At 43.3% G+C, this 25,004-nt stretch overlaps 1 protein-coding gene across 2 annotated transcripts in view; it reads right to left on the bottom strand.

Moving 5' to 3' along the window:
* The window catches only part of NTPCR (nucleoside-triphosphatase, cancer-related), a 36,317-nt gene extending 12,166 nt beyond the window's left edge, over positions 1–24,151 (bottom strand). Inside the window, exons 1-3 of one of the 2 annotated variants that reach the window (XM_022553126.3) lie at positions 23,952–24,151; positions 17,915–18,077; positions 17,326–17,422 (exon numbers count right to left, since the gene is read on the bottom strand). In XM_022553126.3, coding sequence (XP_022408834.2) covers positions 17,326–17,422; positions 17,915–18,077; positions 23,952–23,985 — 294 coding nt within the window. In that variant the 5' untranslated portion in view covers positions 23,986–24,151. The remainder of the gene's footprint in view (positions 1–17,325; positions 17,423–17,914; positions 18,078–23,951) is intronic. The other variant, XM_022553125.3, reaches the window with a different exon arrangement.
* Between the last annotated feature and the right edge of the window lie 853 nt (positions 24,152–25,004).

The raw sequence follows: 25,004 nt of genomic DNA, 5'->3' as shown, positions 1-25,004 counted from the left end.
AGAGAAGCCACTGCGATGAGAAGCCCGTGCACTGCAACTAAGAGCAGCCTCCGCTCGCTGCAACTAGAGAAAGCCCACGCGCAGCAACGAAGACCCAACGCAGTCAAACTGGGGAGAAAGAAAACAGCTATCGGCCACCCGTGTGTCAGCATAAAAACAGACACTCCCACAACAGCTAGCCATCCCAAACGACCTGCCTCTGAGTAAGGAGTGTCTGGGGCATTTTGCTTCCCCCAGAGACTATGAATACCTGTGGACGCTGTCTTTCCGGAGGCTACAATCTAAACAGCAAACAGAACTCCACTCCAGCATATCAGAACGACAGTTTTGAAAGCGGTTAGTTCCGAGAGAAACAACATCAAAGCATGCGTGAGCACCCATGGCTCTGTGTTTAGTGGGTGCACGTACGCAGGCGGTCAGATACACGTGAGCAGGTCCACGATAAAGCACATGGCTCCACAGCCACCCTGCCTGCCTTTCTCTACGACGTGCACCAATGAGAGCTTACCTACATCATTTAAACTTCCAGACACACACGTAGACATTATTTTCTACCAAATGGAAATGCTCATTTTAAAACCTTAGCTTATATAAAATTCCCATTCTGTCCAGAATTAGGGACTTTCTTTATCCAGAAACTATAGGAATCTCAAAAAGGCTGGGATTTTTAATGAAAAATTGAGTTATTCACGCTCAGTTGAGACAGATATCAGAGGCTAAGCCACTCAGACACCTGTAAACAGTCAGCCTGTTTTTCTGAATAACACATGAACATATATGAATGAGCTTAATAAAAGAACTACAATTATGTTCAGAATTGTTTCCTTTCTATATGGAAAGAAATTGTTTCAATTTTAAAAGGAAACAGAAAAAAAAACCAGTGACCATTCACCCTGTTTTCCATTATTCTAAATGCTCTTCTGAGTTGATGAAGACACAGGGGTACAGCACTAGGGCCCAGGTTTGAAAACCATCAGTAGCCTGGCTCCGGCTTCCCCGTTTCCGGCCGTGGGTTCCAGCCGTGGGTACGGAGTAAGGAGCCCGTGCAGGACTCTGGGCCACGTGGTTAAAAGCACTGAGCACACCCTATGGGAGCAGCCGTTCTCCGGGCATCCCCTCCCCGCAGAAGACAACTCAGGCGGCATCACTGCGGTCCTCTGTGCCAATCCCCACGCTCTGCTCCTGTGCTTGCATTTCAGCTCGTTATACATTTTCACTGTCACAAAGAGTGGGAAAACCTTCTCTGTGCAAAGCACATTTCAGTCCCTATGTTGGTTCTGAGGGAGAAGATATCTTCTTGGGATAGAGTCCTAAAGTTGATCAGCCAGGAGTGAGAGAAGTTATGAATAATTTTATAGCTTTGGTTACACTCAGCTAGCTTGCTTTCCAGAAAGAGTAAATCAACTTAGAGCGACAGTGAAATACCTCTGTATCAGCTTTGCTGGAGAGCTGAAAAACAGTGTGATTCTTTCGGTCCTTTGTTTAATCCTTACGTGTACTTTTAAGGATACAAAGAAAATGTAAACATAAAATAAGTAATTTCCTTCAACCAAAATACTGAACGAAGAAAAAGCTAATTAAAGTTGCCTTTGCCTTATTCTGAATTATTTAAATAATACATATTTCCAGTGGTATTAAGGTTGCCATTTGTTTTTTTTTAAACATCATACACAGACTGGCTTCTGAGCTCGCCTGTCTGGGACAGCAAGTCTCAGAAGTGATGGGAGGGAACCAGGTGGCCATTGGCCAGAAGGTAGGCAACAGAACTGGAGCCCCGCCCCCTGAATAGCCACAAGTTCTGGGGAAGCTGGAAAGGCAAATGGTGCAAACAGCGGCCAAGGCCGAGCAAGTTCCTCGACCCTCTTAAGTTATTAGCTGTAAGGCAAGGGCTCCAGTTAGACTTTTACGTGTGTTTATTCCAAGCTTTAAAGTTTTAGGATCCCTCGGCAGTCTGGTGGCATGTCGACTGCGTGTCCCCGGGGAGTAAAATGCCAGGCTGGCGGCCAGGACGAGACGTTGAGACGGCCCTGTGCGCCCCGCAGCACTGAGCACACGTGGGGCAGAGCTGCTCCCACCCACATGCCGGAGGCTGGTGCTGAGGCTCTTCCTGGATGTCCCCACGGGCCTCCCCCGGCTCCACACCAGCACCTGACCACAGAGCGCCTTGGCATCTTCCAAGCTACGAGAAGGACCCTGGGGCTGAAACAGCATCTGCTGGCTGACTGTCAGCCCAGGGGGATTAAGAACCCAGTCCCCCTCGTGATCCCAGCGCCGTGGGACCAGACTAGATGTTTGGGCTCGCGGGTCCCACGATGGGCCCCGGTTCCCAGCGAACACAAATCAGACTGTTGATGTGACGTCCTCCCAAGGTACTGCGCCCATCACCTCCCTCAACTTCTCAAGAAAAGTAACCATAACTATCCCTATGCTCTGCACCTCCTGGCAGCCGGGACTAACACACTTTACAAGCATGATCGCCTTCAGTCCTAATAACTTCACGTAGCAGACATCGACATCTCTGCTCTACAACTAAGGAAGGGAAGCCAGGGGGTAAGTGACTCATCCAGTCCCCGAGCTCCCAAGGGACAGGGCTGGGGAGGCTGACCCAGTATCACCCAACTCCATGGCCTCTGCCACCCACCGTAGGCAATTCCATCTGCACAGTTTCCACATGAAATAAGGAAAGAACTGAGTCTCAGAAAGTCATCTCACCATGAAGAAAGCACTTTTCTCGCCAATGAGAAGGAAGAGTGCCTTAGTTTCCAGGGCCCTACAGAGGTATAGCCACAAAAACGCTAATTTTTTTGGATTAATTATATTACTCAAAAAACCCTACCTATTTGGGGTCCCAGAGCAATAATATCACCAACCTCATTTTATCACGTACAGAGAATGGCCCTGCAGGTGAAGGGGCCTCTACCCTCTGCCAGGAGCTCACTTCTTTGCACACAGTAGAGAAGACAGGAGCGGGTATCCCAACGTGCACAGGCTTACCTCGGCGAGATGCGGAGTTCGCTTCCAGGCACCCGGAATAAAGCCAGTATCACACTAAGGTGAGTCGCATGAATTTTTTAGTTTCTTGGTGCATCTATAAAGTGTGCAATCGCATTATGTCTAAAAGAACGATGTACGTACCTTAATAAAAAATACTTTATTACTAAAAACTGCTAACCATCATCTGAGCTTTTAGCAAGGAGTAATCTTTTTGCCGGTGGACGGTCTTGCCTCAGTGTTGATGGCTGCTGACTGATCCGGACGGTGGTTGCTGAAGGGCGGGGTGGCCATGACAATGTCTTAAAATACGACAACAATGAAGTCTGTCGCATTGATTGGCTCCTACTTTCATGAATGATTTCTCGGCAGCAGGCAATGCTGTTTGACAGCATAGACCTTCTTTCAAAATTGGAGTCAATCCTCTCAAACCCTGCTACTGCTTTATCAACTAAGTTTATAGAATACCCTAAATCTTTGTTGTCATGTCAACAATCTTCACGGCATCTTCTAGGAGTAGATTCCATCTCAAGAAACCTCTTTTTTTGCTCGTCCATAAGAAGCAACTCCTCATCCATTAAAGTTGTATCCTGAGATGGCAGCAGTTCAGTCCCATCTTCAGGCTCCACTTCTAGTTCTCTTGCTGTTTCCACATCTGTGGTTACTTCCTCCACTGAGGTCTTTTTTTTTCAATATTATGGCTTTTATTAAAACGCTGCACAGAATATCCTTATACACACATTTGACTCTCTCATTAGGATAAACCTCCAAAAGTGGAATCACTGGATCACCCACTGAAGTCTTGAACCCCTCAAAGTCACCCATGAGGACTGGAAGCAACTTCTTTCAAATTCCTGTTAACATTGATATTTTGACCTCTTCCCATGAATCATGAACATTCTTAATGGCATCTAGAACGGTGAATCCTTTCCAGAAGGTTTTCAGTTGACTTTGCCCAGATCCATCAGAAGAATCACTATCTCTGGCAGCTATAGCCTTACAAAATATATTCCTTAAATAATAAGACCTAAAAGTTGAAGTTACTCCTTGATCCATGGGCTGTAGAATGGATGTTTTCTGAGCAGGCATGAAGAAAACACGAATCTCTGGTTTCTCCATCAGAGCTCTTGGGTGACCAGGTGCATTGTCAATTTTGAAAGGAATCTTTTTTTCTGAGCAGTAGGTCTCAGCAGTGGGCTTCATATATTCAGTAAACTATGTTGTCAACAGATGTGCTGTCACCCAGGCTTTGTTATTCCATGTACAGAGCCCAGGAAGAGTAGATTTAGCATAATTCTTAAGGGCTCTAGGATTTCCAGAATGGTAAATAAACACTGGCTTCAACTTCAAGTCACCAGCTGCACTGGCCCCTACCAAGAGAGTCAGCCTGTCCTTTGAAGCTTTGAAGCCAGGCATTGACTTCTCCTCTCCAGCTATGAAGGTCCTACATGGCATCTTCTTCCAACAGAAGGCTGTTTCTTCTACACTGAAAATCTGTTGTTTGGTGTAGCCACCTTCATGAATATCTCAGCTAGACCTTCTGGAGAACTCGCTGCAGCTTGTGCATCAGACCCGGGGCTTTACCCTGTACCTTCATGTTATGGAGACGGCTTCTTTCCTCAAACCTCATGAACCAAACTCTGCTGGCTTCAAGCTCTTCTTCTGCGGTTTCCTCACCTCTCTCAACCCTCAAAGAACTGAAGAGAGTTAGGGCTTTGCTCTGGATTACGCTCTGGCTTAATGGAATGTTGTCACTGTTTTGATCCTCTCTCCAAACACTAAAAACTTTCTTCCTATCAGCAGTAAGGGTGCTTTGCTTTCTTATCATTTGTGTGTTCACTTTTAATTTCCTTCAAGAACTTTTCCTTTGCACTCACAGCTTGGCTAACTGGCACAGGAGGCCTAGCTTTCTGCCTGTCTCGGCTTTCAACGTGCTTTCCTCGCTGAGCTTAATCATTTCCAGCTTTTGAAAAGTGAAAAGACGTGCAACTCTTCCTTTCACTTGAATGCTTGGAGGCCGCAAACCTTCAGTTTGTAAAAAAAGGCAGTATCTGTAAAGCACAAGACAACAAGGTATGCCTGTACTACCTTCTAAATCCTCCTTATCAGCTGACGGTGTTTACAATAACTGTTTTTTTTTCATTTCAATTGCTTAGTAAAAATTTTAATCACTACTTAAGCTTTTGATAAAAGTTTGGTATTTTTGATGCCTGATAACCTTCTATTAGAAATTGTCTGAAGGAGATAAAGTTGATAATTTTTGCTACAGTGAAATGGTGATGACTTTTTTTTTCTAACTAATGAGGTAAATGGATACAAAGAGAGGAGTACAGCTTAGATCAGGGAAAAGTCAATCTTTATGGATTTGTCTTGTTCAGTTTTTGAATGTACAGTGATTTTATGTTTGTTTCATCTTGCTATAGAAAGTATTTCAAAACGGGGTAGCTAAATTTGCTTTCCAGTTGAAGTCTCAAGAGAAAGTTATTATCTTAAGATAACCTAATAAAGTTTATAAAGTATTAGAAAAGGGCTTCCCTGGTGGCACAGCGGTTGAGGGTCCGCCTGCCGATGCAGGGGACACAGGTTCGTGCCCTGGTCTGGGAAGATCCCACATGCCGCAGAGCGGCTGGGCCCGTGAGCCACGGATGCTGAGCCTGCGCGTCCGGAGCCTGTGCTCCGTGACGGGAGAGGCCACAGCGGTGAGAGGCCCGCGTACCGCAAATAAATAAATAAATAAATTAGAAAAATTAACTGGGAGAAATTGTGCTGAGGAGGATGTGCTTGGTCATAAACAGCTCCCTACTCACAGCTACTAGTTCAAAGGAAAAAAAGAATAAACGTACAGGGGAGAAACTGGTCAATTCCTTGATCGGGTAATCAAATTAACATCACCAACCATCACGTGCCTCCAGATGAGAGGCCAAGAAGGATGCCTCACCACACACTACAGAATTCCAGCTGAACCTAATCACAAGCAACCATCAGAAAGCCCCAAAAGAGGAACATCCTATTAAAATAGAGCTGTACTCTTCAAAAATGTCAGTGTCACGAAGGACAAAAAAAATGACTGTGGAAATGTTCCACATTAAAGGAGGCTATCAAGATACAACTAAAGGTAATACCTGGCTCTAGACTGAAGGAAAAGAAATGTTACGAACAACACTGTTAAGTCAACTTCTAAAACCAGCGTATGAGGGGTAGGGTAGGTCAAAGGATTTTCTCAGTAAACTGACCAAGGTTGACAACTGTGCCAATTATGTAACAGCATATCCTTACGCTTCGGAAAAAATACTGCACGTTTAGGACTTAAGTACTGTGATGATTACAACATGCTCTCAAATGGTCCTCCCCCAATTTATATGTTTATACAAACATACAGACACACACACACACACAAGAAGAGAGAGGGAATAAATAGGGCAAATGTTAAAAATAGGTGACTCTGGATACCAAGTCCACAGGGGGTCTTGCACTATCCTTATCTTTACAAGGTTCTCTAAGAGTAAAATTATATCCAAATAAAGTTTTTAAAAGTTCAGACTCAATACAAAAAAAGAAAACACTCACATGCATACTCTCTCAGTATCAGATTCAAGAAAAGCACCAACTCCTGGCATGAGAGCTTCCTTCTGATGGCGCACAGGGCTTCAGACCGATGTGCACAGGACAAGGGCCAGGAGGAAGGACAGAGCGGGTGGTCAGAGGGAGAAAGAAAGGCCAGTCACACACATCCTTCTCCAGGCACACTTCCGGAGCACGTGACTTCCCCATGCTTCTTGGGATGGGGTGCAGGAAGAGTCACGGGAAGGAGAGGAAACCCAGGGCAGCAGCCGGCTTGGCATCTAACTCTACAGAACTGCACCACGGCCGGCAGCGGGAAGTGATGAGCAGCGCACCTGCCCGGTGGAACCCGGGAGATCACCGGAAGGGCAGCCACGACAAAGCCTGCACGGTGAACTGAGGAGCCAACCTTATACGATGCTTGCAGTTCTTCTTCCTATTTTGATTCACTGCAGGAATGCTTTTACTGAAAAATTTTAACTTTTCATGTCCGCACCAGATAGCTTCTAATTCCCCTTGCTGATCTTGTAATACGTATGTGTGATCATGAGGTACAGAAACAGAAAGTGGGGCGGAACTAAGAAACGAATGCCAGGCTTGCTAACAGTGAAGGAGATTCTAAAGCAGTGCTTGGGCTCTTGTCAGCCTTTCAAGAACAGCTCCTGACTCGAGTTTTCTAAATTCTTTCTAAAGCTCAGTGGCCTGAAATACTAAGTGGCCTTTCCAGGTCAGGGGATTAAAAAAAAGAACCTTTCCCTGGACAGTTGATCTCGCACCTTCAAATGAAGTTTCAAAGATTTGAAGCAGACTCTTCTTTCAGAATCAAAAGCAGATCCTGCTCTCAAAAAGAATATGCACTGAAAGCCATATTTTGAACAAAACAGAAAAATGCAACCAAGCGTGTGGATTTTCAGTGGGTATTCTGGTTCTAGCTCATTATCCCTTCCATGGATCTTTATAAAAAATGACACTGTTCAGCCTAAAAAATAAGGCTTTGAGTAGATGTCTCTTGTTCTTCACAACCTTATACTCTGCTGTTATCGTTTTGTGTGAGTAGGAGATATACCGGGAACCAACAAAATGTTAAATCCTATATTGCATCAAATTCTAATAAAGCATTCAAGGTGGCTATCAAAAAGACCATTATGCAAAAGGCCAGCGTTATCCTAACAGCCTTGATCATTAGAAAACTGAAAAAGCAATCTTAATTACAGCAGCATCAGAAAATACAAAAGATCTATGAATAACCTTACAAAAAATTTTTAAAAAGAAACGGAAAGAGAGAGAGATTCTGTTTTGGCTGTAGAGAATGAAGACTGTCTGGAAGATTAGGATGTTCTTTATATTATAATAACTACATTATTGTATAATTCCAGTCACTTCATACAAGACTTTTCGTAACAGATTACAGTTCATACCAGTACTGCTGCTTATAAGCTGTTTGTCATTGGGCAAATTACTTTCTATTCTATGCCTCAGTTTCCTCATCTGTAAAACAGGAAAACAGTGACAGTGTTGTCCTGAGGATTAAATGAGTTAGTGTCTGAAGCATAATTTGAACTCAGTAACTGTTTACCACCACCATTACTATTATCACCAACATTGCCACAATTTGGAAGAATAAGCAAACAAGAACGGATAAGACACTGTTTTGAAGAAGAGTAATACAAGTAATTACCAGAGTACTGATGCAAGCATCAAACAGATCAACGAAAGAGAACAGACAACCCTAAAACATTATACACACACAGGTATTTTTTCAATATAATAAATGCAGCATAATAAACTAATGAGAAATGAGTTATTAACAGACGGTTTTGGAAAACCAGCTAAGTATTTGGAAGAAAATCAATTGAGAGTCTCATTGAATATTACATTCCAGATAAATCCAGATGGATTAAAAAAATGTCAAAAAACAAAAAGCACACAGAAGAAGAAACATATAGGTAAAAAATTTTATATTAACTTGGAATAGGAACAGACTTTCTCAATATTAAAAAAGAAAAAAAAAGGAAATCACCGAAGCGACAAACTGGGAAAGAGAATCAATAAAAATAAAAATATTTACCTTATAAAAGATCCCTTTAAGCTAAAAGAAAAAAATGCGGAAATGAACAAACAACTTAGATTCTTAAAAATACCCAACAAAACAACCGAAAAACTTTTAACCTCATTAGTACTTTAAAAAGATAAAGCAAAGCAAAGCAACGTGTTTTAGTATCAAAAGTCAGTATAGTGCTCAGTGTTGGCAGAAGTGCAGCAAGAGAAACACACATGTACGTGGCAGGGGGTGCAGTGACACAACTGCACACACACACAGCAACACCCTGGAAATTCACACCCCTCCACCCAGCATTCCACCCGTAGGTCCCCCAGAGGGAGACAATCACGGCTGGATAAAGGATGATCCACAAAGAGGGCTTCCTGCAAAGTTACCTGCAACAGTGATAAATAAATTCAATGTCCAACACTGAGGGAGTAACAGTTAAATCAGAGATGGAAATCCATACCACCATATATTATGCAATCATTAAAGTATCACAGTTGTTTTTTTTTTGTTTTTTTTTTTGCCACACCGCACCGCTTGTGGGATCTTAGTTCCCCGACCAGGGATTGAACCCATGCCTCCTGCAGTGGAATCACGGAGTCCTAACCACTGGACCGCCAGGGAATTCCCAAAGTATCACAGTTTTGAAGATTATCATGTTGTGAGACCACTCCCATGTCACTCAATCGTATTAAATGAAAAAGCCCAAACCTATAAAACTATATTTGGCATTCTCCCCAATTTTGGATGACTATAATAAAGAAACGAGGTATAGGAAAAGGGCAGAAACAAAATATGCTAAAAGTGGTTAACTCAGTGATAAGACTGAGTTATCCATATTTTCTTTTCTTATACTTTTTACACATTTTCTACCTTAAGTATGTAGAACTTTAATACTCAAGAAAACAGTAAATGTTGTCAAATGAGGGAAGATGTAGCCATGGAATGAAAAGAAAAATCAACAATAGTAAAGTCTACAAGGGCTTTCTAAAAGCCTTACTGCATCTAGAATGTTTACCATCTACTCTGTGTCGATTTCCCATGTACCCATGGTGGTGGGCTGGCCTCCACTCCTGCCTGGGGAAAAGCAGCAAGAGCCCCACAGCAGGCTGGCTTCTGCCTGGCCTCAGGCTGCTGCTTTTTGGCTCCCAGACACATTCTTACTCCCCAACCCACAGGCATGGCCCTGCTGGCCCAATCAAAGAATTTTCTTATGTTTTTCACAGTATCTAAAAAAAACAACTCAAAATATTTTTCAACGATAGTGAAATTTCTCACACATAGGAAGCACTTAATAGATATTCCTTAACTTATTGTCAGAGTTTGTGTTTTCATATACCCTGGGCACTAGAAGCTAACCCACTGTCTGTTTAAAGGCTCTCACCTGCGTGGAGGCATAACCCTCCCAAACCTTGGACTATACTACAAAGCTACAGTCATCAAAACAGCGTAGTGTTGGCACAAAAACAGAATACGGATCAATGGAATAGAATACAGCCCAGAAGTAAATCTACACACTTACCCAATTCCCTGGCAGTTGAGTGCTTAGGACTCCTCGCTTTCCCCGACAGGGGCCGGGGTTCAATCCCTGATCCGGGAACTAAGATCCCATAAGACACCACCAAAAAAACCCACAAAAACCCTACACACTTATGGTTAATTAATCTTCAACAAAGGAGGCAATATATCAATAAAATGGGAAAAAGTCTCTTCAGCAAGTGGTGCTGGGAAAGCTGGACAGCTGCATGTAAATCAACGAAGCTAGAACGCACCTTCACACCATGCACAAAAATAGACTCAAAATGGCTTAAAGACTTAAATATAAAACAAGACACCATAAAACTCCTAGAGGAGAACACAGGCAAAACATTCTATGACATAAATCATCCCAATGTTTTCTTAGGTCAGTCTCCCAAGGCAATAGAAATAAACACAAAAATAAACAAATGGGACCTAATCAAACTTACAAGCTTTTGCACAGCAAAAGAAACCATAAACAAAACAAAAAAACAACCTACAGAATGGGAGAAAATATTTGCAAACAATGTGACTGACAAGGGCTTAATTTCCAAAACATACAAACAGCTCATACAACTCAACAACAAAAAAACAAACAACCCAATCGAAAAATGGGCAGAAGACCTAAATAGACATTTCTCCAAAGACATACAGATGGCCAATAGGCACAGGAAAAGATGCTCAACATCACTAACTATTAGAGAAATACAAATCAAAACTACAGTGAGGTACTACCTCATACTGGTCAGAATGGCCATCATTAAAAAAATCTGCAAATAATAAATGCCGGAAAGGGTGTGGAGAAAAGAGAATGCTGAAGCACTGTTGATGGGCATGTAAGTTGGTGCAGCCACTATGAAAAACAGTATGCAGGTTCCTCAAAAAACTAAAAATAGGGCTTCCCTGGTGGCACAGTGGTTGAGAATCCGCCTGCCAATGCAGGGGACACGGGTTCGAGCCCTGGTCTGGGAGGATCCCACATGCCATGGAGCAACTGAGCCCGTGAGCCACAATTACTGAGCCTGTGCGTCTGGAGCCTGTGCTCCGCAACAAGAGAGGCGGTGATAGTGAGAGGCCCACGCACCGCGATGAAGAGTGGCCCCCGCTTGCCACAACTAGAGAAAGCCCTCGCACAGAAACGAAGACCCAACACAGCCATAAATAAATAAATAAAGCAAACTGTCAACAAGTAAAAATAAATAAACACTATTATATTTAAGGGCAGTCTGTTCCTTTTAAAAAACAAACTAAAAATAGAGTTACTGTATGATCCAGCAATCCCACTCCTGGGCATATATCTAGACAAAACTATAATTCAAAAAGATACATGTGGGGCTTCCCTGGTGGCGCAGTGGTTGAGAGTCCTCCTGCCGATGCAGGGGACACAGGTTCGTGCCCCAGTCTGGGAAGATCCCACATGCCATGGAGCGGCTGGGCCCATGAGCCATGGCCGGTGAGCTTGCACGTCCGGAGCCTGTGCTCCACAACGGGAGAGGCCACAACAGTGAGAGGCCTGCATACCGCAAAAAAAAAAAAAAAAAAAAAAAGATACATGCACCCCTATGTTCATAGCAGCACTATTTACAATAGCCAAGACATGGAAACAACCTGAATGTCCACTGACAGATGAATGGATAAAGAAGATGTGGTACATATACACAATGGAATATTACTCAGCCATAAAAAAAGAATGAAATAATGCCACTTGCCGCAACATGGATGGACCTAGCAATTATCACACTAAGTGAAGTGAGTCAGAAAGACAGATACCATATGATATCACTTATATGTGGAATCTAAAATATGGCACAAATGAACTTAGCTACACAACAGAAACAGACTCACAGACACAGAGAACAGACTTGTGGTTGCCAAGGGGGAAGGGGGGGGGGGAGGGAAGAATTGGGAGTTTGGGGTTAACAGATGTAAACTATTACATAAAGGATGGATAAACAACAAGGTCCTACTATACAAAACAGGGAACTATATTCAATAACCTGGGATAAAACATAACGGAAAACAATGTAAAAAAGAATGTATATATGTGTATAATGGTGTCACTTTGCTGTACAGCAGAAATTAATGCAACATTGTAACTCAACTATATTTCAATAAAAAATTAAAAAAAACAACAAAAAAATAAAGGCTGTCACCGGCCTAAATGTGGTTTCTAAAACTTTCAGCTTACTTTAGTTGGTCATTCCAATTGCCAATAATAAAACCTGTCTCTCTATAATATCCTATTGTTGTTGCCTAGTTACTTAAACTTTGTTTCTTTTCTTTCTTTCTTTCTTTTTTAAGTATAAAGGCAAAACACTAATTCCTTTTCCTTTCTTTGTCCCCAGTAAAATACATGAGATGGGAGAAAAAATTCTGCTTCAGAAAAGAAACCCATGGATAGGAACCTGCAGCCTGGGAAATTTTCCTACCTAGAATGTTGAAAGTCTGGGTTTGGTAATCAAAGTATAAAATATTGCAAGAGTCTGCTTTTCTTTCTTTTTTAACTAAAAAAAAAAAGAGATTCTAGTTCTTATTCCGGTCAGTACACGATTTCTTATATAATCCTGCAGGTAGACGTCAAGGCCGTATGTGCACACTGCTCTCCTAGGATTGTCTGCTCTAAGCAAGGTAAGTAAAAATCAATTCTTTATATGGATCCAGTACCCAAAGCCAGAGTCATCATCTGGAATTTCATTTGAAGTATTTCACTTGCTTCTTGAACATTTAAGTAGAGAGGTAGGTAATTGATGGGAAAAGAACTAGAGAGAAAAATATCATGTTTCCGCGCAATACAACAGGCACAAGAGTCCCCAGTGCAGGGAACGAAAGTTCCTAGAGGAAGAAATCAGGAAGAAAGCTGAGGGGAGCAGGCGAGGGGGGCGAAGCCAAGGAGCAGGTGGGCTTGGAGGGGCAGCAGCCGCTACCAACACAGTGCAACATCCCGCCGGCCCCGGGAGTCAGAAGCTGCCCTCAGCAGGCAAACCTGACCTTTCCAGCAGCCAAAGCTTTGGCACCTGCCAAAGCCCTCACCGCCCCTTTTAGCTGAGCCCTGAATGAGCAGAGAGGCCAAGATATGAGGAGCCTGCCAACCACAGAAACAGCAGTGCCAAGGGCGGAAGGCTGGGGGCCGGGCACGAGGGGAACAGGCTGAGCCGGCAGGCAGGAGATGGGGAGGACGGAGGGCAGGAGGCCCGGACAGAGCTGGCCTTCCGGGCCCCGGGGAGGACCTTGGACTCGACTGCTGGTACGACGGAGACCGCCGCAAAGTTGATAAAGAATTGCCTCTTGAGACAGGTCCATACTCTTCAATTTTCACGACAGTATTATAAATCAATGGTGTGAGTCTATAATAGATGATATAAAACCCATGTTCCTTAATATGCGCCACAAAACCCTGCATCATGTGACTCTACCTGGCTCACCCACCGTACCTCCCCTACCTGCTCCTGCCCAGGGCCCCCGGCCTCGGTGTCTCTGCTTCTATCATCCGTGACGTTCTCCCAGACACCCCCATACAACACCCCAGGATTCCCTCCCGGAAGGGATGGTGCCCTCTGATCTTTTCATTTCATCCAAATGTCACCTCCTCAGAGCTCTTTCCTGGTCACCAGATCTAAAGTCAGTTCCTCCTTCTCTCACAGCACCCTGCTTTTCTTCTTGGCAGCATTTATGACAATTATACATTTATTTGTTTAATGTCTACATTTCCCACTAGAGTGAGAGTTTTGGGAGAGTAGAAAACATGTTTTATTCCTGACTGTATATCTGGGATTTGATAAGTATTTGATGAATGAATGCAAAAAACAACATAGTCAACAAAACCAAAAGTTGGTTCTTTGAAAAGAGCAACTAAATTGACAAACCTTTAACTATTACTGAAGTCCATAAAGAGAGGACTTAAATAATTAAAATGCATGAAAGAAGGGAAAATACCACAGACCTTACAAAATAAAAAGGATTACAGAGGAATATATAAACAACCGTATGCCAAAGAATTAGATAACTTACTATCTAATGACACGGTCCAATAAATTACTAAAAGACACAAATTACCACAACTGGTTCAACGTGAAATAAAAAAATCAGCAGACCTATAACAAGTAAAGAAATTGAATTCATAATTTAAAAGCTTCCTATGAAGAAAAACCCAGGCCCACATGGTTTCACTGGTGAATTCTATCAAACATTCCAAGAAAAATTAATACCAGTCTTTTACAAACTCTTCCAAAAATTAGAAGAGGAAGGAATACTGCCTAGCTCATTCTACAAGACCACAATTACCCTGATATCAAAATTAGACAAAGATACTACAAGAAAAGAGAGCTACGGTCCACATCCCTTATGAATGTAGATGCAGAAATCCTCAACAAAATACTAGCAAATAGAATCCGGCAACATATAAAAGAAATATACATATGCCATGACCAAGAGGGATTTATTTCAAGAAAACAAAGTAGGCTTAACATCCAAATACGAATGTAATATACTATATTAATATAATATAGGATAAAAATCACATAATCACCACTATAAATGCAGAAAAAGGATCTGACAAAACCCAACACTTCTTCACTTTAAAAAACAAATGTTAAACCACAAGCTAGAAACAGAAAGGTACCTCCTCAACCTGGTGTTAGCCATCCACAAACAACCTACCCCTAACATCATACTTGACGGCGGGGGAATGAGAGCTTTCTTCCTGAGATCAGGAACGAGACCAGGAGGTCCACTTGCGACGCTTCTATTCATCACTGACCTGAGCTTCTGGCTGAGGCAGTTAAGAAAAAAAAACAAAATGAAAGGCATCCAAAGTGGACAGGAAAAAGTAAAGTTATCCCCGTTTGCAGGTGATATCATTTTGTAACTAGAAAATTCTAAGGAATTCATTAAAGAACTATTAGTTTGACAAGGTTGCAGGATACAAGGTCTATACACAAAAATCAACAGTATTTCTGTACATTAGTAATGAACATTCCAAAAATAAAATTAGGAAAATAATTCCATTTACAATAGCATCAAAAAGTATAAAATAATAAGGTATACATTTTTTAAAAAGAAGCATAAGACTTATATGCTGGAAACTACAAAACAACATGGCTGAATGAAATTAAAGACACTCTAAGTAAATAAAAAGACATGTCATTCATGGTCATGGATCTAAAGATTTAATATTGTTAAGATAGCAATACTCCCCAAATTGATTTATAGATTCAATACAATCTCTATCAAAATTCTAGCTTCAGTAATCAAACAGTGTGCTTCTGATATAAGAATAGGTGGAACTGACATGAGGATAAACAGAATAGAATTGAACATCTAAAATCAATCCTTATACTCATGGTCAATTGATTTCTAAAAGAGTGCCAAGACAATTAAATGGAAAAAGAATAGTCTTGTCAACAAATGGTTCTGAAACAACTGGATATTTATATGCAAAAGAATGACTTTTGACCCACACCTTACAACATATACAAAAATCAATTCAGAACAGACCACAGGCCTAAATGCATTAGTAAAACTATAAAACTCTTGGAAGAACACATGGGAGTTAATCTTCCTGAAACTGTGTTAGTAAAGCCTTCTTTGGTAAAGCACCAAAAGCACAAACAACATAAGAAAAATAGATACACTGGACTTTTCAAAAATAAGAACATTTGTGGCTTTTCCTGGTGGTCCAGTGGTTAAGACTCTGTACTTCTACTGCAGGGGGCACGGGTTCAATCCTGGTTGGGGAAGTTTTGCATGCTGCGCCATGCAGCCAAAAAAATAAAAAATAAAAAAATAAATAAAAACATTTGTGTCATCACATCAAGAAAGTAAAGACAACTACAGAGTTGATGAATACGGTCGTCCCTGGGTATCCGCAGGGCACTGGTTCCAGGGTCCCCCCACACACACCAAATCCGCGGATGCTCAAGTCCCTCAGATAAAATGGCACAATGGTCCTCCGTATCCATGGAACCCATGGATACGGAGAGCCAACTGTATACCTGCGTATCATATCCAGATGGCCAATAAGTACATGACAAGATGCTGAACATCAGTAGGTCAATAGGGAAATGCAAATGAAAACACAGTGTGACAACGCTTCACACCTACTAGAAGGGGTACAGTTACAAAGACAGTAACAATTAGCAAGGATGTGGAGAAACTGAAACCATCATCCATTGCTGGCAGGAATGTAAAACAGCACAGCTAGTTTGGAAAACACTCTAGTAATTTCCCAAAAAGTTATATATAGAACTACCTCATGACCCAGCATTTCCACTCGTAGGTATATACTCAAGAGACCTAAAAACAGATGTCTACCCAAAAACTTGGACACAATTGTTCAGGGCAGCATTATTCATAATAGCCCAAAAGTAGAAACGTATCCAAATGTTCACCAGCTGAAGAATAGATAAATAAAATATGGTATATCCATATAATGGAATATTACACAGCCGTAAAAAGGAACGAAGCACTGATATGCACTGTGATGTGGATAAACCCTGTAAATATTATGCCAAGTGAAATAAGCTAGTCACAAAAAGACCACATATTGTATCATTCCCTTTCTAGGAAATCTCCAGAATACTCAAATCTACAGACAAAGAAGCAGGGTAGTGCTTGCCAGGGGCTGGGGATACACAGGAATGGAGACTGCTTCATGGGTATGGGGTCTCTTTTTGGGATGACAAAAATGTTCTAAAATTAGGCTGTGTTAATTGATTGCACTATCCCATGAATACCTGAGAAAAAAATGAACTGTATATTATAAATGGGTGAACTGTACGGTATGTGAATTACATCTCAATAAAGCTGTTTAAAAAAATACAGGTAATACAGTGATATAATGTGTTACGTGCTTACCATTATGTTCATATGACATTTTACCTTCCTAAATGTTTATGTGCTGTGCTGTGAAAACAGGGTTAAGATATACACAAGGGGAAAGCAGAGGAAAGACTTATCTTTGGGGACCATGGTAGCTAGGCATCAGAGCCCTCCCAATGTAAAATACTTACATATGCTGAATTTCTGTAACAAGGAGTTTACTTGTAGTTTGGAGTGACAGTAAATTATGTGGCATATCCTTACTAAGGCTCAATCAGTTGAAGACTTTTAAGCTGTAAATGTAAAACTGGCCTCTCTATAAGAGCGAAAGCCAGCAATTCCCACAAGGCACGGAGAACAGACGGGCTCAAAAACCAGAAACACGCACTCACATTCCTCAGGACAGGAAGCACCAGCTGCTCGAAGGAAGTCAGATCCACCACATACTGCCCAACACAGCACTCACGCTTTCCAGGCGGAAGCTCTGACCTGAAAGAGAAGATAGTACATCCTTTATCGAAAGACCCCTCTACTGATTTCTGGGTTTTAGCTACCCCACTGAGCCTCTGGCCTTCTGCGTGTGCTAAACCATCCTTAAAAATCACCCAAACAGAAAGCGGCAGTGAGCAAAGCTGACCTGATTCCACATCCTTTCCTGAGAGCAGGGCTAACGCCGGTGGGCACACCACCACCCATGGCCCGGCAGCTGCCTTCGGGGAGCTGGCCCGTCACCTATCTTAGAAGAGTGACATGAGAAACAGGGCTACGAAGTACCAAGTGAGAAGAGCTTACTACTCAGTGGAGTACGTTCTAAGTGGAATACGATATTTTCAACTTTGTTTTTTATGTGATGATTTCAACCTCTGTTTTCTTTTTCCAAGAAATCCGTAAAGGCTCAGGATTCTTCAAGATAGAAGAGATCACCTGGCTCAGCCCTGGGCCCAGGGAGAATAAAACACCAAGGAAATGAAGCTGCAGTACCCAATCCTGGATAAAGGTCCGCGGGCGCCAGACAACGTGACAACATCGAACCCTATTCTTCTTCCTCCCTGTCTGACTTCTTCTGTATAAAACCCGTCGACAGGCACGCCAGAGGACTTTAAAACTTCACTGGCTTTCTGGATCAACGTTGTTTTTCCAACCCCTAAAAAAAAAAAAAAAAAAAAAGCCCATTAGGAACCACTGCTTTGCTGGAGCACAGGAATCACCAGGAGGAGAGAAACAGGCTGCAAGTGGATTTTATGAATGTTAATGTCACTTAATTTTGACTGCTCCAGGTGTTAAAACTCTTGAATTTCAAGTAGAAACAAGCATAATAAAAATATGAATGGTATCTTGAAGTTTATTTTTAAATTCTGAAACAGTATTGGTTTTGTCACATACACCATCCGAGAACCAGGTGAGTGGTTTGCTGATAAAAATCTCAAGTGCAATTTACATCCTAGGAGACAAGCTTCTACTTTCTCCTAGGTTTACTCTCCTTGGGGGAGTAAACTTTTTCCCCTAGAAAGTAAAGCTGGTCAAGCTTCGGTCAAAGGCTGCATGCTTTAAGTTAGGATTTTAAGACACTCTGGACCAACATTTAACAGTGGGAACCTCACTTCAGTCCTCCATAAACTTACATTGTATGTGTCCCGAAAGCAGGACTCTTAAATACCACAAACACCACTAGAAATGGCAGTTTTTCAACTTATTCCACAAGAGCAATCCCATCAGGGTGGCCACCCCTTGGAGTGTTACTAAGCATTCCTTCTGCTTGCCCACAACCCCTTCCCAGATTATAGGCTGTGCACTTGCACCTGCCCATCTTCCACACCCAGGACCCCTTCCTTTCCTTCCGGCCTGGCCCCTGGACTACTCTGATTAACTCTTGGGTGTTTACAAGTAACATAACGATACTAATCACTGACACCGTGGAGCCAGGCCCTGGTCTCGCATGCCTCGCAAGCATTTTGTTGGTTAAATTCTCACAACCACCCTCTGAAGCAGTTACCATCCTTGTCCCTATTTTAGCGATGAAGAAACTGAGGCACAGAGAGGTTAGGTAACTTGGCCACGGTTACACACCTAGGAAGGACCATACATTTTAACAGGGGCCTTCGTCTGCCACCATGACTTTGTTTATAGGAGACTTGCTCCCATACAGATTAAAGTCAATGGCATCATGATTACCAAAAAAGGGGGACAAAAAGGTCTGTAACAGAGCTATTCTGAAATACAACAGGGTTGCAAATCATATTATTTCTATGGCTGCCCAGAGCCATCAGGGATCCCCAACGGGCCTTTTAACCTTCCTTGAAATAAAATACGATCTGTCATTTAAAGCATCTCTCCTCCAAACTTCACACTAGCAAACAATGGCACATGGCCTTCTGGAACACGAGCAGCAGCCCACGCTCCCGTGACTAGGAAAGAACTACGCAGGGTCGTCACCCCAGCTCTGTCCTTTGGTAACTGCCGAGTTAGGAGTCGCTGAAGAATCTGTTTAACGCAGGCAAGCGGCCTTGGGGGATGTGTAAGCTGGGACTTTCCCGAAGGGCCATTTCTACCACAGTACACGGCAATGCCACAGCTAGGAATTCATCCTCAGCAATGAATCTGACAACGGTACAGAGATACAAGGAACCGGATGTTCACGTCAGCATTCTTCGTAATTGTGCAAAACACAGAAACAATTTAATGTTGACCTATAATGCTGACTGTTAAATGATGGTATCATATGTGTAATGACACAAACACACAGGAATCTCATGCAGCCATTATTAAAGAGAATACTCTTTACCTATGGAAACAGTTTACTGGTTAGCATGGAAAACAGACCACAGTGTATGAAAATAATATATGGAGAAGCAGCAGGTTAAGAAACAGCAGACAGGGCTTCCTTGGTGGCACAGTGGTTGAGAATCCGCCTGCCAATGCAGGGGACACGGGTTCGAGCCCTGGTCCGGGAAGATCCCACATGCCACGGAGCAACTAAGCCCGCGAGCCACAACTACTGAGCCCGTGTGCCACAACTACTGAAGCCCGCAAGCTCTAGGGCCTGTGCTCCGCAACAAGAGAAGCCACCGCAATGAGAAGCCCGTGCACCGCAACGAGGAGTAGCCCCCGTTTGCCGCAACTAGAGAAAGCCTGTGCAGCAACGAAGACTCAATGCAGCCAGAAACAATAAAATAAATAAAATAAAATAAATTTAAAAAAAATAAAAAAAGAAACAGCAGACACACATAGTAGTATTGTATTATATATGTATAAATATATGTATATATATATATATATATATATTTTTTTTTTTTTGCAGTAGGCAGGCCTCTCACTGTTGTGGCCTCTTCCGTTGCGGAGCACAGGCTCCGGATGCGCAGGCTCAGCGGCCACGGCTCACGGGCACAGCAGCTCTGCGGCATGTGGGATCTTCCCGGACCGGGGCACGAACCCATGTCCCCTGCATCGGCAGGCGGACTCTCAACCACTGCGCCACCAGGGAAGCCCCATTATATTTTTTAAAGGCCACAAATAACAAATGTTGGTGAGGATGTAGAGAAAAGGGAACCCTTGTCCACTACTGATGTGAATGTAAATTGGTATAGCCACTGTGGAAAACAGTATGGAGGTTCCTCAAAAAACTAAAAACAGAACTGCCATATTATCCAGCAATTCCACTCCTGGGTATATACCCAAAGAAAACAAAAACACTAATTTGAAAAGATAAATGTACCCCAATGTTCATAGCAGAATTATTTACAATAGCCGAGATATGGAAATTTCCATCAACAGATGAATGGATAAAGAAGATGTGGTACATATATACAATGGAATATTACTCAGTCATAAAAAAGAATGAAAATTTTGCCATTTGCAGCAACATGGATGGACCCGAAGGGTATTACGCTTACTGAAATAAGTCAGAGAAAAACAAATACTGTATGTTATCACTTACATATGGAATCTAAAAAATAAAACAAACTAGTGAATGTAACAAAAAAGAAAAATATAAAGAACAAACTAGTGGTTACCAGTGGGGAGAGGGAAGGTAGGAGGGGCAAGACAGGGAATAAACAGGTAAAAACTACTATGTATAAAATAAATAACCTGCAAGGATACACTGTACAGCACAGAGAATATAGCCAATATTTTATAATAACTATAAATGGAGTATAATCTTTAAAAACTGTGAATAACTATGTTGTACACCTGAAACTTATATAATATTGTAAATCAACTATACCTCAATTTAAAAAAAAAGTGAAGTATGCATATGTTTATTGAAGAAAACGTTGAGAACACAGAAAGGTTTACAGCATTTATTTCTGTATGTTGGAAACCCTTGTGATTTTCACGTCTTTAAAATTTTTGATTTCACTGTTTTTTTTTTTTTTGGTCTTATAGTGAGTGGTTATTACTATTAATTTAAGAAAAAACAAAGCTATTTACATTATGCAAAATACAAAATGGAACAGCTGTAACAAAAGGGGACATTGTGGGTCCGATCTGTTAGGGAGAACATTATAAAGCAAGAGGAGGCATTGGGCTCAAGTCCCTGTCTTCCTCTTCGGCTCTAGAAATCTTCCGGTGAATTTTTCACCTCCGTTAATTAAGCTACTACCCTAGTGTTGTCTACACTGGCTAAGAAGTGGCCTGTGTGAGAAGGAGACCCCAAACTGAAAGGTCCACACCATGCACAGATAAGAACAGGTCAGAAAGCTCCAGAATTATTTTGGTTCTGGTTCTCCCATAAAGCTGACCCTGAAATAAAGACTCCAATACAGGCAGTTTAATTTGGGAAGCAACACCCCAAGACGACATGCTGGTAGGAAGATAATCACATTATCAAATAAGTTACCACTGTGGGTAGCTTAATCCCACTGGGAAATCCTAGGACACAGTTTTGGACCCAAGGCTCCGAGTTCTCCTGTCTGAGGGGTGAGGAAGTAAGGAGTTTACCTGCTCACTTCCATCTATCATGGGTCAAGGCTGCTCCTGGGGGAAGGCATTCCCTGGCCCTCAGGCCTGCCCTGTGCAGGCAGAGTGGGCTCCAGGGACCAGAGAAAGCCCTCCAGGATGGGTCAGAGGCTCTACAGTTGGAAGCTGGAAAAAATGCTAAGTGCCAAAGACACCTGGGTGAGGCCCTGACAGTGTAGACAAAAAAAAGTGACCTCTTTGAGAAGATACCTTACCCGATGGTCTGAACATGTAGAGATTGATTGATTGATTTATATTTATTTATTTTTTATACAACTTTACTGGAGTATAATTGCTTCACAATGCTGTGTTAGTTTCTGTTGTACAACAAAGTGAACGAGCCTTATGCATACATATATCCCCATATCCCCTCCCTCTTGAGCCTCTCTCCCACCCTCCCTATCCCACCCCTCTAGGTGGTCACAAAGCACCAAGCTGATCTCCCTGTGCTATGTGGCTGCTTCCGACTAGCTATCAATTTTACATTTGTGAACACGTAGAGATTTAGACAGCCGGCAGAGTTTGGGATTAGGTTGGTGAGAGAAAGGAACTAAGTCAATGAAAAAACATTAAACAACAGCTCCAAAGAGAAAAAAAAATTGTTCACAAAGGGAAAAGAAATGATAGATTACTCCAAGGCTCTTCTGTGATTAGCTTTTGCTAATAATACTGTAAACACTGACCACTGAGCTAATTAAAATTACAGGATAACTGCGTTACGAAGATTAAGAGGAAGAGAAGGTGAGTGGGTTTGAGGACAGGCTTAAGAGAGCTATACTGTAGGAATGAGTCTTCCAATTATGTGTATGTACATAAAACTTTTATAAAGAAGGAAACAAAAAGAAGAACCAGTATTGGCCAGGCGAGCCTCTGTCCCCACCCACCTCCAGGACACAGCCAGGTACGATCACGATAACAAGCCACCTCTGTTATGAAACACATAGATGTCTTGGGGCCAGCCTGCTGAGAAAACTGCATTCCAAGTTCCAAATAAAGGACTGACAAATCAACTTTCAGAAGATGGTCCTTTACCTCTGGGTATCAGAAATTTCTCACAACACCTTCCTCCTCAGCACTCCCCCACTGCCTGGTAAGAATAAAATCCCAGAATCTGCAATATTAAGTTAGCCTTTGCTCCTGAAGGCTAAAAACGATGATCATTAAGATAAAGTGAAAGAGAATTTCGGGCCCAGGGTAACAATGGTTGATATCTGAACCCACAGCTAACCTGAAAACTGCAAAGAAGCTGAAGAAATCACTTTCTGCTTAGGCCCATCTTTTTTTTTTTTTGCCCCCTTAATGTATCTGATGCTGCTACAACTTTTCTGCCTCTTCTTTCAATAATGAGTTATCCACGTGCGGCATCTTGGCTTAAAACGCATCTATGTCCTCCCCCAGACTCTCATTTGAAAGCACACTATCTCCTTTCAAAGGTGAGACCTTCACAGCCCGAGGGCTGAGGGATCTGCATTAGAAGAGACAGACGCAGACGCAGGCTCTGGGTGGGCGGTGCCCTGTAGGTACCAAGGCTCTTTCTTAACCTGCGGCCTCACTCACGGAGGGAATTCAGTGGGTCGGTGAACGTGGATGGGGAACACGGCTGCATGTTTAGTTTCACTGCCCTGCAACTGAAATCTCGCTCTTCCTTTCATGACGAGTGCAGGGCAGGAGCCCGTGTAACTATCGCAGACACCTTCGATTCCACCGCGGTGGTGGCTGAGATCCTGAAATACCTTTCGTGTCCATCACAACTTCACAACTGCGGGAGTTATTACTGCTGCCGCCGCCCCTGCTATTTAAGACCGAAGCCCGGGGGCGACCCCATCACAAGCTGGTTCCTGTTCTCCTGTAATTGGCCTCATTTCACTTATCTGATGGACTCACAGTCACGTTTTCCGGGAAAGACACGCAGGCTTCAGACCACCAAGCGTGTAACTTACATGGGGAATTTTAGAGGCCACCGGCCGGAGCCCCTTGCCCAAAGCACCGGACCGCCCCCAGCCCGGGCACCCCTCACGTCCACCCCTCGGCCTCCCGGAGGCGCAGACCCGGGCGGGGTTACCTGGGGGTCCCGTCAGGAACACGTGCCGGGCCATACGGGTATGACCGGATGGGGGTCACGGCCCGGGTGGGGGTCGGGGTCGAAGTCGCCGAACGGGGCTGGGGTCGGGGTCGTGACCCAGAGTCAGCCCCGCAACGCCGCAGTCCCCACCTCCACCAGCCGGAAGCACCGCCCTCTCGGCCGCGCATGCGCTCTCCCCATTCAGCCTCGGCCCGCGCATGCGGTCTCCCCATTCAGCCTCGGCCCGCGCATGCGCCCTCCGCTCTCAACCCCGGTCCCCGCGAGCGGTGTCCGCCTGCCTGGGGTGGGAGGATAGTGGTCCGGTCTTCTGCGCGTCCCTGTATTCCAGCCTAGGTGTTGGACTTACGTGGGGTGTTTGCGAGGAGATGTGCGTGAGAGCGTGTTACTAAACCAATCCTGCTCCAGGTGGGACGCGTTGCCCGAGCTCTGCCCCCGGGATGGGACCTGCGAGCTGAAATTCCCCCGGGCTGCGGGGATCAGCCCTTCTGAAGGAGCCTTGGTCCCTGGAAGCCTTCCCCAAAGGAGGAGGCTTTGCTACCGATTGGAACTATTTACCCAGTGCTGTCAGCCGTGACGGCAGAGTAGAATCAACTGGTTAAAAGTGCTTGATGCCTGGGCTCCAACTCCACACGTTCGGAGTGATTGATCTTGGGCGAGCCCTGAGCATCTCGAGCTTTTTTGCTGTTGTTGTTATTGTTGAAACTCCTCGGCAGTTTCTAAAGGCCCATCTTCAACCGTGCACATGAAGACCAATTTTCCCCTCTTGTCACCATCCCATAAATGTAAACCAACGCAAGATCCAGCTGTTGGATCTCCCTGTGCAAAGCATTAAGTGGCTTTCCCCCCTCACTTCACCACTTGAGGGGTTTCAGCGCATGAAATGAAGTGGCAGTGGCTTTGGGCCAGAGTTACCTGTAAACTCTTTCAGTCTAATATGTGTACAGTTTGTCTCCTGATCGATCATTCTCCATTCAGAGAAAGCAATTTCAGTGAGTGCTCAACTTAATTGGTGTGTGCCCATCCAGGACCTCC

Source organism: Delphinapterus leucas, chromosome 16, assembly GCF_059928025.1.
Source record: "Delphinapterus leucas isolate spDelLeu-1000000601 "Yukka" chromosome 16, BTC_Dleu_Yukka2, whole genome shotgun sequence".
In the NCBI taxonomy this organism is placed as follows: domain Eukaryota; kingdom Metazoa; phylum Chordata; class Mammalia; order Artiodactyla; family Monodontidae; genus Delphinapterus; species Delphinapterus leucas.
The sequence above is the reverse complement of the archived record's forward strand: the minus strand, read 5'-3'. Positions and strand labels throughout refer to the sequence as shown.